General features: G+C 38.4%; 1 protein-coding gene and 1 long non-coding RNA gene across 7 annotated transcripts; one reads left to right on the top strand and one right to left on the bottom strand.

Moving 5' to 3' along the window:
- Window positions 1–353: 353 nt before the first annotated feature.
- On the bottom strand, window positions 354–14741 carry BBS9 (Bardet-Biedl syndrome 9). 6 transcript variants are annotated; one of them, XM_086974551.1, is made up of 19 exons: window positions 14476–14741; window positions 14094–14231; window positions 13419–13558; window positions 11753–11871; window positions 11117–11204; window positions 10803–10916; window positions 9534–9715; window positions 9151–9213; window positions 8720–8804; window positions 7356–7451; window positions 6771–6919; window positions 5271–5421; window positions 4712–4782; window positions 4108–4353; window positions 3665–3896; window positions 3153–3289; window positions 2635–2787; window positions 2235–2417; window positions 354–2098 (listed from the first exon to the last, which is right to left on the bottom strand). In XM_086974551.1, exons 3-19 carry the CDS (start codon window positions 13519–13521, stop codon window positions 1760–1762), a joined length of 2511 nt encoding a protein of 836 aa, XP_086830677.1. In that variant the 5' UTR covers window positions 13522–13558; window positions 14094–14231; window positions 14476–14741; the 3' UTR covers window positions 354–1759. The 6 variants fall into 6 exon arrangements, with proteins under 6 accessions (XP_086830677.1, XP_022671300.1, XP_022671301.1 ...); XM_022815565.2 differs by having other exon boundaries at window positions 13419–13561; window positions 14476–14740; XM_022815566.2 differs by lacking the exons at window positions 11753–11871; window positions 14094–14231; window positions 14476–14741 and having other exon boundaries at window positions 13419–13552.
- On the top strand, window positions 3231–9662 carry LOC147754541 (uncharacterized). Its single transcript, XR_015316824.1, has 3 exons — window positions 3231–3365; window positions 5293–5721; window positions 9526–9662. It is a non-coding gene; the product is annotated as an uncharacterized LOC147754541 (long non-coding RNA).
- Window positions 14742–14781: the final 40 nt, after the last annotated feature.

Here is a 14781-nt window from a genome sequence, read left to right as displayed (position 1 = left end):
GTTTGGGAACAAACATATATGAAGTGCATGAGAACTAATGGAATTGCAGGGATAGGAAGTCTTTATAGAAGAGTTAGAAACCGTCAGGTTTTCATTTTTCAAGAAAATATATTTGAACTTATGGATAACCATACGAAAATACACGACATTCACAAAAGAGGTAGACTTCCCTATATTGTATTATTGTATCGTATATAGTATCCGAATTATATTGAGATTAAATTGGGTATAGTTGCTAGCAAGTAAGTGTAAGCTAATAAGTTCGTAGGTATCCTTTATCTATAGATCCAAAATTATATATTAAAACAAGATTCACTGAGTATAGAGCTATTAACAAAGAAGTTAGGCGCTCATCCTCTTCTATGAACACATTTATTACAGGCTTTGAAGGAACACAAATCAAAGAACACTATCATCGCGGAGTCACCTATCCATCCTATCCAGCCATAGCAGTAGTCACAAAATACTATTTTATAAATATTGGGCTGTCGAAAAAGTATTGGCCGCTTTAAAGTCAACATTGAAGCAAACATTTTTTTAAATGCTCTAAAATAACATTAGACTATGAACATATGACGTCTCGTTATTTTCCTGGTAACTAATCACCTTAAGACTTGTGTGATTTTTGCATTCTTCTATTGAAACTCAATTCACTTCATTAAAGGAACTCTACGAAGGATGATGGTGCTTTCATGGTGCAAGATTCGCAGACGTCGACGCATTCAAACCTCCCATCCAGGTCCTCTATCGCCAGGCAGCGGTAGCAAATCATAATGCGCGACCCGTTTTCGATCCCACCAAACATAGCATAGCATCACTTTCTTTGGCGTGAGTCTGAACCATACCACAGATTATGGGGTACTTCACTGTGACTTTTTTCCTCTTTGGTCTTTCTCGTAATTTCTCGGATCGTATGTGATTCACTTTTAGTCATTCGTGATTAACCGCTTTAGAACTGGCTTGATTTCCTTCATTTCCGTAAAGTTTTATCGATGGAGATACGGTCTTGCGTCTTAAGCGACTTCAGATAAACTTTACTTGCGTCAATCAGTGTGGCATTCAGAGATAGAGCTTTTTTGTAGCCAACTGTTTCTGATAGATACTTAGTTCCTTGACAATATCATTAGCTACTCATGTGTCAGTCTTATAATTTTCGCAATCGTTTCATTGAGTTTCTTCGCAATTATTGCAAGAAGTATCATTGATCGAAATTTCTAAAACGAAGGCAATACAATTATCCTTGCGCTCTTCTTTTCGATAATATATCTTTCATCTGATCTTTTTCTGAGCCTGAACGACATTTATGTCTTCATCGCAACACAACTGCAAAGTGAAACGAATTCCACTCGTCTTTAAAACACCTTGTTATTATCTAACTGTATGCATTTCAATGATTTTAGCGCATCTATTATTCTCAGCTTTCCAATGATATCAACTCCAGACTGATAATATTTGAAATCTGTAACTTTGAAGTTCTTTAGCTAGAAAATACTTTTTTGACAACTCAGTATATGCACATAAATGTTAGATCCTCATGAATCAACTGCTTTGTACTTACTATAGTATAGGAAATACATTATCATTATTATTAGTACGCCACGCCGTCCTTATTGATTTTACATATGATCACCTCCTTCGCTATTACTCTTCCAGGATAGTTAGTCCTGGGTCTAACGTGGGGAGTACATTGTCGTCTTTCACTATCATCTCCGCCAGTTTCTAATCACTTTGCACAACAAATTTGGTCATAGCCCATTATTTACCAGTCATCATCGTTTGCCACTTCGTTGTTACTAGGCTGATTCTGTGCAGGCGCTAGTTCATTGCCAGCATCGTAATAATTTACTTTTTCTTGTTGTAGTTCCATTGCATGATCCCGTTTATTTCTGTCGGCTTCTTGATCCTCACGATTTACCTCGTCTTCCTCTCGAACTCCCTCCAATGTCCTCTGTCTCGCTTGCAACTCCTCGTTACTGAGCTGATTGTCCCAGAGGGTAGCAAGGAGTGCCTGCAGGCCGGAACTTTCGTGAAAATTACGTCCAATCTTCAATTGTTTCATCAGCGAGCATAACGCCGTCGTGGTATGCTCCTCCCAGAACTTCCGACCGATCCATCACGACCGGAAACACCAAATGAACGGTCACGGCAATATTCTTTTTGAGCTTTTGTTTCCTGGAAGTGTTTATAACCTTGGTTTACTGCATCGTATAATCTTAGCGTGTAACTAATCTTACCTCGCTAAAGGGATCTTCTTCTTGGCAATAAAACAGGCTCTGAATTAGTGGCCTGTCTTTGGCTTGAATCCGTCCTGACAGCTCAAGTTGATGTACAGCAAGACTTGAACTGGCATTAAGTGAAGACGCTGTTAATGGAAGCCCACTTTGCACGCGAACACCTTCATCCGCTGTGCGCAAGAGCTGCAAGGTAGATACAATAAACTATTGGTATGAATGATGCAAGAGAGAACGTTACCCAATGTACCTTATAGGTAGATCATTGAGATTTTACAAATTTCATTTAGGACGAAAGTTGAACGTTAGGTTTTCTTCGAGATCTGTATTCTACGATAAGAGATGTCGCTTGGACAATCCAAGAACAGGCTTGGATTTGTGGTTCGACTACGGGAGCACTTACATCATGGTGTGTCATGTCAAGCAGTTTGTCAAGGTTGTTGAACGGCGTCGGTGTCTTGTCTTTGGTTTTAGCAAGCAGTCGCTTTTCGACGGCCCGATATTGACCAGCCAATTGTTCCATTCGTTTTTCGGTATCTTCAAGCGCGAGTACCGACTGAATCAATAAAAAAGCACCACGTATTTTGATGGATTACCCTACTCTTATCTGCAAACCTATTGTGCGAATGATACTGATATTATAGTAAAACCTAAATATGAGCTTTGTTTGATACGAGCCTCGACTGCTTTACACCTGAGCATGAACTTTCAGACTTGCTTTACAGATTTCGTATTCGGCTATATTTCTTCCATTTGCCATAACTGAAGGTATAGTAAAGGTACAGTAACGAAATAGCGCAGCGCGTAAGCTAAGACATTATAGGCATCATAGCGCATTGGGTATGGATTATTGGCTATTTAAATGGACGTTGTTCCGGCAAAATGAAGTTCGTTCAAAAGAAGCAAGTAAATCAACGGTACCTGTATGTGATCTACTATCGCTTGGAGGTAGTCATCTAGCGAGGGAGGCTTTGTGTGAAGCTGTACATCTGGCTGAGCCTTGCGGACACGTTTTAAGAATTCGTTCAGGATAAGAGCTAACGAGGAGTGGACGTCGCCTGTAGGGATGACGAAGGTTAATATGATCAACAAGTGCGCTCACGTAGTTGAGCGTGTGACGATTAAAGAAGCCTGGTAAATATGACGTCGCAGCTGAATTACCATGCAAAACTTGAGTATGCTTGCTAGGAGAGATAAATTTTATTAGAAAAAAAAACTCTGTTCTCTGCTCGAATCTTCAAAATCTCGGATGTTGGTATTTAAAAATAAACTAATTGTGCAGTAAGTGAAGGAAAGCATACATTCAGTTGCTAAACTAAATTCGTTGTATTACGTTTTTAACAAGGACAGAATGCGGAAACTATAATAGTAGTATTAGAAATTAAAAAAATAGTTTTCCATTGCCATCTGTTTACAAAATGCCTCTTGCTCACCTTGAATGCGATATTTATTACCAGCGACAAAAAAACCCACTCGAGCTCCATTGAAGTATTCAAACTCGACTTCGTTGATACTTGAGTCTTTGACGAGTGAAGGAAATAGCTTATGAGGCATAATCACACTCAAGCTGCTCTCGATGGTTACCTTATGTTTGGCAGTCTTTGGCGGATTGGGTTGTACTCTGGCCACCAGTTCAAGTGGCAGATCCATCGATAGATGTGCAGCCTTAAAGCAAATACGTATTCTTGCTAGTTATACATTAGCGGAGACATTCATTTTAGAAGCTTAGATAAACATGGCACGGATGCTGGCTCGATTTACACACTGTATTCAGTCATCTCCAGCCAGATGCTGTTATTAACGTTCGCGCTATGAAAATTATACGTATATTTGGCCTGAGCTATTGATTATAGTGTTGGCATATTGATCCACCAACCTTGATACCGAACTTGGGGTGCCGATAAATGACTGTGACCCTCAGGCGTAGGTCGGCTGGAACGAAATCTTTACGTGGAGATATACTTGTCTCCAATAGCGTTTTAGCCTCACAGGAGGTCAGGTTAAACTCGAGCGGATTTGCAATAAATGCTGAACCGGGTAAAACCAAGATCCGAGTTTCGAGCGGCGCACAATTTGTCGCTGGTTCAACTGTTATCTGTACGGTTTGAGTAGGAAATCCTTGCTGCGTTCACAAAGCAGGAGAAATATTACCTTACTTACAGCTCACTATTAAGATATCCATATTTATTGCAATCATATAAATAAATTTCTCACGGCTTTCGGAATGTGTCTTATTTATTATTCAACCGTGAAGATAGTTACTGGTCGTTTGAGCACTGTTTGCACTTATAGCTGTTGCATTTAGCAATTCAAGAACCGGTCAATTTAATCATTAATCGGAATTTTTTAAATTGTCAGATTTTTTAGGAACAAGTGTCTTTATGACGACTACAACATTTGGGTGATATCGAATCGGGTAGCACAAATCCTGTAGACATTAAAAAATCATCTACGAATATGTGATTTTCGCTATACATTACCTGCATTTGCAGCCCTCCCAGCGTTGCAGTTAGATGCAGGGTCGTGTTTGACGATTCCTCGATGTTTAAAACTGTATACCGGAATTCCAAATAATTTGAATAGCATATTATATTTGTTGACGAAAAAGACATATGAACAGTAAACGTTAAGGGAAACTTCACTATGGTAACACTGGTGATAACGAGGCATGGCGTGTTTCCATCTAGATGAAAAGTAACATAGAGAGAGTAGAGTTGAAAGGACGGTGTCCTTACATATTTCGTAGTATTATTATTATTATCGTGAAAAAAAGCTGTGACGGTGTATAACTTAGACTCCAGTACGCCCGGTAACTTGTTAACACGAAAGGCGCAATATTAGAGAGGAATAACGCCAGATATTAGGAAGGTACAAATACTCTGCAGACAACGATCTAAGATGCAGGTTTAGTTGTATACGTTACGGTACAAGCTGTATCTGTAGGACTTATGAAGGTACATACATATCGAGCCTTTTTGAAAATTTCGCATAGGCATTAGGCGTACTATCCAAAAACTACGAAACAATCGATTAACTAACCTCCGGACGCAATTGCGTGAAGTTTTTTCAGTTCATTGGGATCTTGAGGAAGTTCGCGACGTTCTGGGGCTGCGGCTACAAACAGCGAGGGTGATGTGCCCAAGTAGCAGAGACGAAGGGCAGAATTATCACCCAGAAGAACGATGACACCCTTTTGAAGAGGAACTCCGTTAAAAAACAAAGTTGTTGCTCATATATGTATTTTCTTCTTGCTGTCGTTTCCTAGCTCTGACATCCCGAGATAGCTCAGTAGGTAACGTATTTGCGTGTTAATTTTAGAAACATATTGTGGCCTAGGTTCAAACTGGGCATAGACACACTCTGTTTCGTGGTGGGACCCTGCCGTCTGATGGAATGTTTAACGACGATACGAGACGTAAAATACGAAACATAGAGCTCTGAGGCAAAATCTACCCTACCGCATAGATTAACGTCGGCGCTTTGAAAAAATGTGAGTCCGATTTTACATAATAGGTCATATTTGAACATTACAGCATAGTCAATAGCTTGTTTTTTTTATAGGAAATTTGGACCAATTTTGTACTATTCTTTGTCTGTAGCGAAATTACTGGTGTCTATCAAGTAACTACATGCGCCTTGTTCAGGCTTCACTATTTCCACTACATTTAACTTCTTTAAACGGAATGGATTGCAAGACCTAATATCTAGACATGGCGCTCAAACTTTCTATCTTTGCCGAAATCGGCTAATACTATTCAGCTGAACGTCTTTACCTTCAAAAAATTAGATCGTTAAAATCGATCAATATATGCCAGATATCTCACAACGCAGGTAACATGAATTTGTAGTTAATTCATTTATTATATAAAAATAGGTTACCATTTATGAAATAGAACTAGAATTCTATGTGTGATAGAAATGTATTGCGTAGGATAGGTCTGTTTCTGAAAAAAAGAAGCCAGATTACAGTCGCCCTGTTCTCTGGTTCACAGTCCAACATTTTTAAGCTACAGGTCTAGGTAGCACCAACCTGCAGCCGCATCTGTTTTACGTCTTACTCGATTAATATATTAATATACTGTTAATATTGAAAATATTTTTATGACAAATGCAAAAATACTTCAGTACTATTATCATTTTCTTTAATTGCTACTTTGTTTCTCTCGGATAATAGAGAAATAATAAGCGAATTCATTGCCCTCACACATTGGAACCTGATTTAGGCACATGCTCGCGGGAAAAACCAATTAAACTAAAATCTCATTTTCAGCTATATTTACGATATGATGTAAAAATGATAACTGCAATGCTTTAGAACCATACGGTCTTCTCTAACAAAAATTAAAAAAATTGCGTGCCCTGTGCAGGGCTTACTGTCTATAGCTACAATAAAACATTGTTAGTAACAAGTAATTAAGCACATTTACTCCAATATACATAACGTAGGCCGCCTGGAGCATGACCATAATAGAAATGAACTGAGTAAGAGTTTTGATATGTGACGCGTGGGTGTCACACTAAATAGCAATGTCTGCTCACCTTTAGAAAGCTAAGATCTGCTCGAAAAATTGAGATTATTCCCGAAGAGTCGTCCACCTGCGCTGCCCATCGCAAAGACGTTTTTTCGTAAACAAGAACTGTGTTGTTTTGGGAGACGACCATAGTCCACAAGAATGGATCCTTTGGATCTGGTTAAAGTGGTAAAATCAATACGCTTCATTGTTATGTTAAGAATGATTTCTCAAAGATTGACACACATGTGATTCCTGATAATGATTCACCTGAATTGATTCGAAGAGGCTACTAACGTCCTGTAATTATTAAGTTTTCTAGACAAATTTCAGTTTGGGTGATTTTTCTCAAAAGTGATGATATTGATGATGGGTGTCGCTTATCAAATATGTTTGTTAGTTTCTTATTCCATACGTGTAATACTTTTTAATTATCAGCGAAGCCTATATTGCAAAACCCGAGGCGTTTAATTGCGTAAATCCCTCGTATGGTTTCGCCAAATGCACCCATTTATTTTATGCATTCCCTTTGAAAAAATTCGAACTTTTACTTTGTGTACTATACTAAAATGTTCCGCTACCGCAATACATAATTGATTTCGATTTTGCTTACCTCTTTGATATACGTGGAAGCATCGAGGGTTGAAATCAAACCTTTTCGTATATACCAACTCTGCGTTACTCTTTAATACAAACATTGTTTGTTCGCCTGAAGGGGCAAAGGTATACACAAGTATAAAAAACATCTAGCTAAAAAGAAATTTCGATATTACAATAACAACAACGAATAATATATACATTTAAATGTACGTTCTTCTCATATATCATTTCATTGCTCTTAATATGATGTTTTTATATTTCATGTTTATATGCCTACATACAGGCTAATCAAAGGAAGCTTCTTTCTGAGCGGTAAACAGAGTATCATTTCGAAAGTGTAATAGTACCGTCTGAGCTGAATACTTAGACTTCCGTTCTTTTACTACTCTGTTCCTTACCATCCTGGTAGCCTCACTTAATGCGAACAGACTTTCAACTGGACTGATTTAAATTCATTAAAAGATTTTACTTTTGATTAGATTGGAATCTGCAGATGATGACAAAGGAACGCAGCTGTTTACGACGCCACAGAAAGGGTGCATGTCATATGGTTCATATCACACTATAGTTAATATAGTTACTCGAATTTCTGAGCATGGAACGAAGCCATAAGGTTATTAGTGTAAAGTTTTGTGATCAGCTCACTCACCAAAAATTATTGAAATCAATTTTGTATTTTGTCGGTAATATCCGGGTAAGATAGATATGGGTTGTTAGGAATAAACTGAAGCAATTTTTGGGACGTATATATTCACCTGCTATTTTTGACACTTCAATAAAAAATTTTTTTTGACTAAAACCTTAAATTGATAACAAATTTGAGGATATACGGCTTCTGGAAAACCTGAAAAATATTTCTATTTTCTCAAAATCGAAAATCCACAAAAGGCATTAAAAACATATCAAAAATAACACGAAAAACGTTTCTTATTAGTCCAGAATGCTTACGGTGATGTTAAATGACGTTCCTAAAATGGGATCACTTATTACCTATTAGTGGTGTAAGTAGGATAGTACGATTAGCCTTTTTTTTAAAACTTTTTGCGCCTTTTTGCACTTTTTTGGTCTTTGTCGCCTTTTTCAAGCCTTTGAGTTTTTAAAGCCTTAAGACCAACGTCAACCCAAAATTGAGATGGATTTTTTTACGTACCACGGAATGGAAAAATTAGGTCTACGCATCTGATTTTACCTGTATGTAAACTATTACAAAGATACGCCAGTTTTGCTTTAGTTATTAGTTACCGACAAACTTTTAGCTTTGCTTGACTCAGCATTTAGTGCAAACTAACTCAAGTTCAACCTGGTCGCATGTGAATCTAAAGAGGTAACGGTTGCGACACATCTGACATATGTGAGAGACTGTGCTATTAGGCTTACCTAGCGCAAACACAAGTTGTTCATCGAGCCCTTGAACTACTTGAAGGTCCGAGATACTTTCTCCTAAGGTAAGACTCCATTCGCTCTGAAAAAGACACTCAGACAATACAGCCGTGGTAATTACAACTATAACCAGTATTTTATTGAAATTTGGGAGATGGATATTCACATACAAGTCAACACAGGCAATCAGCGAATCGGCAAATCTGCCAGTCGGGAAGCACACAAACATTCTGTTTCGTTAGAGCTTATCACCCTTATAGGTTTTGTTGCTTCTTTCCATCGTTTAAATTCAGTTTAAAAGTAGCTTCCTTAATAATGCCTGTTATTCGGCAGAAATATTTTAATGTGTAATGGCTCATATAAAGATACATATATCCGCATTGACTAAAAACTAACTTGAACATTAAGAGCTACTAGTCGGGACCTACCGTGACTCGTTTCCCTCGAACCCCATGCTGCGAATCGTCAATGAGCGTTGCTGACGCAAGAACCTGGAGTTGGACGGAAGGCACTAAGCTTGCATTATTGCTACCGTTAATTGTATCTATTTCTATGAATATACCACACATCTCCTTTGCATTTCTATACAAAAAAAAGGACTAAATCACATTAGGCCCACATTCTTCAATACGTTCTAAACGGCAAAACTCCCCCTCCGCCGTCTTAGAATATAGGTTAAACTATGGGATGTGGATTATCCAATAGAAAAAGAAAGGTAGCTGCAATTATCTCTATACCACTGCAATAACTGAGCGCAATTTTATAGCAGAACTAAACTTCGGCTCCGACACGATCTCTTGCAGTCACCAACCTGGTACCGAAAAGTTTCCAGGACGAGGCTCGAGGTGACCGTCACAAACGAGTCCGTCTGCTCGATATAGACGAAGGGACCAGGCAGAAGGGCTCCAGGTAATGGCCTATCGAACGCGTGAGATTCACGGTCAAATACGCTCAGCACCCCGTCAACACTTTGTACGCCGATGAGATCAGCAGCTGTTAAATCGCAAAAAAAGGATAAGCTCAAGTGACTTATTATCAAATAAGTTATTATCATTGAGCAAGAACTCTATGCTTCCATATCAATATTTCCATGTAGAACAGATATGTATAACCAGAATGCAAGTGACAATCACATAATAAGCCTCTTATGTTATTAGAATTTATTTATATTAGACCCATTATATACTCTATGAAGCAGAAAAAGCCCGGTGAAGACAATGGACATATTGTGTCTGCGTCAGTTAGATCAAATGCTGCACACACGGGGAGCGTTTTGTATCATTTTTATGGTTTTTTTTTTTTAGATCAATGTAATCTTACATTTAGAGAAAACTTGCCTAACATATCTAACAATGGAGTAAAATGCCGGCATCTATAAAAGTCGAAATATTCTATAACTCTCTTTTGCCGAACAAGAAAAGTTATCAAGCGAAGTTGCATGGCCGCCACTCATTTGTCGGAAGGAACCTTCTTAATGATCTCCCTGGCGAAAACGCCCAGGAGCAGAGACACATCATCACAGTGTCCCTATCAGGGGAAATGATGCATTACCGTTCTAGGTATGGCTTGCTCCACGTGAGGTCTTCTTGCAGTGTAGAATCTATGTGTATACGTATCAGGCGAAGCTTCTCCCTTGTGACGTTTGCCAAATCTACTCTTAAAGCAGTCTTTTAACCAAAGCACTAGTTGGTATTTTCATTTGCTCTACAGTAAAAAAGTACAAGAATGTATGCAAATATACGTACTCATACCTCCCCCCCCCCTTTGCTTGAAGCGCTTAAGTACATGCATATAGAAAAATGACTAAACAAATATTTAACAATCTGTACCTTCGAGTTCAGATCTTTGCAACCAGCTTTGCATTCTTGCTTCCTCTTGTTCTTGTCTTGCCTATAACGCAAACGTTCTTCCTAGTAAAATTAAAAGTGACTGATAGATCTGGTCCCTTTACTCCCAGCTACAAATCGACAGTTGTCAACTAATCAGAGCTTTACAAACTTACGTTGTGTGAATACTGCGAATCTTACATGGGAAATCCAAAATGGTAGAACAGAAAATGTACACTAAATCCTCAACTCACCTTTAGCTCCTCCAAAGGGCCCTTTAGTGAGTACATAGCTGCAACGTTCAAGTTTGTGTTCGTACAGGGGCTTGATGGTAGCTTCCAATTGATTGCTAACACCCATTGCGTTTACTGAAATGGCACAAGTTATAGCGGCTATATGAAAAGATAACAGTATAAATGAGAATGTATTGAAGATCCTTCTAGAAATTATGACAAATATCTTCGCTAGTTCCTGCTTCAGGACCACAGCAATTCAGTAGTTACGAACGGTCAAAGCATAATACTATTTATGGGAAAAGATAATTTAACGTTCTGCTTTCATGGCTTACCTCGGATGGCGATGATTGCGAGCTTCCGCGGGTGCAATATACAGGCGACAAGCTCAGTAGAGTTGGATAAAAACTTGCCGAATTCAATCTGAATTAAATAAAAAAATAATTATAGTTGCGTTTTAATACGTTTAGCATGAACCGGGTGAAACTTTACCCGCAGCTCATTTCTTTATTCAGGTTTCATCAAAGGGCATAAATAAAATCATACGGTCCATTCTTAGGATCTATTTATCATGCTATAAACGTGCAGCCCTCATGGTGCAGCAGCAACGGACGCGTGTCCTTTTAGCTAACGTGTGCAGTACAGTCTTAATAGACTATACTTGGAAGCTAAGTTCAGGGCGTCGCTGTCTCGAATCCGCCACTTGACATGCATATCAATAAGATAGTGTTCGTGCTTCGGCTCCGACTCACGTTAAAGTAACAACTACTGCTGCTCAAATGAGAGAAATGAGTGTTGAATCAAGGTTAAATACGTGTTTGTGAGGCACGTTTTCCCTGGAAGACTGGAAATTGTGTTGAGATATAGAAAAGAATATGGGAAATTGTGATCTTGATTGCACCAAATCAGAAGTTTGACTTTCGAACACTTCTCTGCATTTAGGTGAGGCGTTTGTTCTGTCATAACATCACCTGTAGGATGGGCTGTTCTAGCTGTTGCTCAATGAGCAGATGTTCTGCTCGATACCCCACTAATCCTTCGACATGATATACACGCAGCAGACCCGAAAGATTGCCTGTTATTAGACAGTCTAAATACAACGAAAGACGCCACACAGGATATAGAACTGAGTCTTTAAAAGATCTAAAAAGGGCTAAATATTTAGAAAAAAAAACGTTGATCGGCGTAAGTGTCGTAAAAAATACCGGTAAAGCGATAAACACCGCATGCGGCAAACATACGTCACTCATCGACATAGTTAATGTTATCGGCAGAATAATATATATTGCAATAAAAAACTAATGAACACATTGTGAAAGGTTTTGAGTCATACGCATTTCTGAAAAATAAAAATCAGCTTCTCTATCTGTTAATCTCCTTTTAAAAACGTTGGCTCATTTTGTACGTTCTACCAAGGTAGTGAATAAATCTACAGATCTGAACTGTACTCTACGGAACATTGCACCATTCGATTTTGATATCTGCGAATCCTTTCTTCAAAAATAATTGAGCCTAACATTCTTTGTTTCCAAACCGAAAAAGTCCTTAAGCAAGGCTCTCTCGGTTGTTCGCTTTTGATTAAAGCTTCTCCATTGCTGTACCCTTCATCTTTTCATAATACCAAAATGAATTTGCAGACCACGAAACTACCAAGATAAAGAACAGGGCTCCTTTTTCCCCAGTCAGCCTCTCTACCTCAGTTCTGTTGGCGACTGAAAATATACAGAAATGTGCGATCAAATGCCCACACTCAAACCTTCCAGTATCTTTTTATATCTAGCAAAGGAAACTTTGCTCGTCGAGGTTGCCACCTGTCGTCCTGTGTTCCAGTTCGTCGTTACGATCATTACGTCAACTCGTACCAAATGTGATCAGTATTGTCGTTCACAAAGCTTGGTGAAATTATTGCACAAGGGAATTGTTGACATAGGTGTGAAAACACGGTACCTCACACCGTCTAATTTAGCTGTTAATAGGGTCATGATTATATCCGAAGACACAATACTCATATATCTACGACCAGCTGAGTATTATATACTGAGGTTGAAAGACGTGTTTTTTTCCGGAATCGGCATACAAAAAAGCGGCGGCAAAGGCGGTCCAACAGCTTCTAGCCAGTATCCGAAGGGTCACTTAAAAAAGTCCAACATAAGAGTCACCGACGGGCTTAAAACATTCACGCAAATTTAGACGTCATGGTTTATTAATATGACACTGTATTATGATAATACTTGCCTTGCAAGTAGTAAATGTTGATAAGTGGTCGTTTACTTTGACGTTCATCTTAATCTACCTATTAAAATGTATAAGGATAACCGCGTAAAAAAAAATTAACATACGCAGATGTGGGCAATTGCTCTAGAGCATGTAGGCAGCACGTTTAAACGATATGCTCCCTTGTAAGGAATAGTTTTGAAGACGACAAAGTTTCCGCATAGCGATTCACTCGAACAGTTGAGAACCGTAAAGCGATATATCAGTTAAGTTATCTGGTATTCACCAACTGGCAATCAATTAAGATGCTGGCACATCATTGTTCGACATATTAATGTTCCTAACAAACAAGGAATACTTAGCACGAATTTAGTCCATTGATTTTGATCGGAATTGGTGCAATGAGAGATAGAAAATATTTACCAAGCCCATCAATGAGCTGATAGCAGACTGCGCCGCTTCCAGAAAACTCCTCGTCGTCCGAGCCACGAGCTTCCCAGAAGTCTCGAACTTTAAACAATGACATATTTCACCTCTTGCAGGGACACTGCACCATCTATTAACTTCTGAAACGTAAGTAAAGTTGTTAGTTTGAGTTCATACAAGCATATGTGATGATTTGCAAATATTTTGCCCGAACACGCGACTTACGAAATGATTGTCAAAAATGACAAGCATCCTTCCGAAAGTGTCGTTTTTCATGGATTATTAATTTTGTAGAAAGGAGTCTGCCTATACGCATACTTTTATCGGTCCAATTATACCCGTTGTAACACAATTCGGACGATAAATATATTCTAGCCAAGCTAATCTATTTAGACGCACAAATGTTTGTGTATATACAGGCATGTAATAATTTTGTTCACCTGGAAGAAGACATTTTCCTACATTTAATATTTATAAACTTTACAAAGTCATTGTCATACTGCATTACTCTCGTGGGAGTATATCAGTAACAGCTAACTTTTTACTTTTCTCCTCTTACAGATTAGGTTGTGTAGTATGTTGGCTAATATTTTAGCCCATCACAACATTTGTTCAGGTACAATTAAATCTACACTGTTACGTGGTACTTCATTGCTAATAAAATAAACGTACATTTAATACTCGCTGGTAGAATATTTTGCTAGACAGGTGACAACTTCTGGATATAGGAGAACAGAATCCTCCGACATAGCGCTTGGTCACCATGGAGACGCAATCGGCGATGACGTACACACATGGGTGGGTTCAGAGCTGAAACAGATATGATATCGTCCTCAATGAAGTAAATGAATTAAACTGTTTGATACTTTGCGATCCAGGTATAGTCGATGTTGCTCAATTTGTAAATAATAATGTGGTTTTAATTAAGTGTCAATTACTGATTATTTTGGTATAAAAATTGTTTACCTATGTAAATCAATATTGTAATGTATGTAGCTGTATTATATATTACGATATATTAAAAATATGAATGGAGTGTTCAAAAAAGAATTACCTTGAGATGTAGTCTTTGCTGTAATTGCTGATCGTTTAATTTAATTAATTATTGGCTCAATCGATCAAGGCATCCTAATGGTGAAATTAAATAAGTCTGTCCCTAGAGCTGCAACGGCAGACAAAATAGTAAACAAATGTGCATGACTTCACTAATAGAACACCAAAAATCCTTCAGCACTATTATAATTCAACTTTCTGTCCACCAAGAAGAAGGGTTACTAGCTTGTGTCCAATCGCCCGGTTCAGCGTTTTAATGCGTTTAATCGCACAAAGCATCCTACGTCCAGCTGTTTGTGGGCGCAGG

The sequence above is a fragment of the Varroa destructor genome, unplaced genomic scaffold (assembly GCF_002443255.2).
Source record: "Varroa destructor unplaced genomic scaffold, Vdes_3.0 BEIS01000007.1, whole genome shotgun sequence".
In the NCBI taxonomy this organism is placed as follows: domain Eukaryota; kingdom Metazoa; phylum Arthropoda; class Arachnida; order Mesostigmata; family Varroidae; genus Varroa; species Varroa destructor.
Note: the sequence above shows the minus strand (reverse complement) of the source record. Positions and strands in the feature narration are given on the sequence as shown.

Coding starts and splice junctions, on each gene's coding strand:
- BBS9 (XM_022815564.2), bottom strand. CDS start 12,037: ATGTCGATGAGTGACGTATGTTTGCCGCATGCGGTGTTTATCGCTTTA. Junction 10,917..11,116: donor CGCAATCATCGCCATCCGAG/GTAAGCCATGAA, acceptor GTGCCATTTCAG/TAAACGCAATGGGTGTTAGC. Junction 3,290..3,664: donor TAATAAATATCGCATTCAAG/GTGAGCAAGAGG, acceptor TCATCCCTACAG/GCGACGTCCACTCCTCGTTA.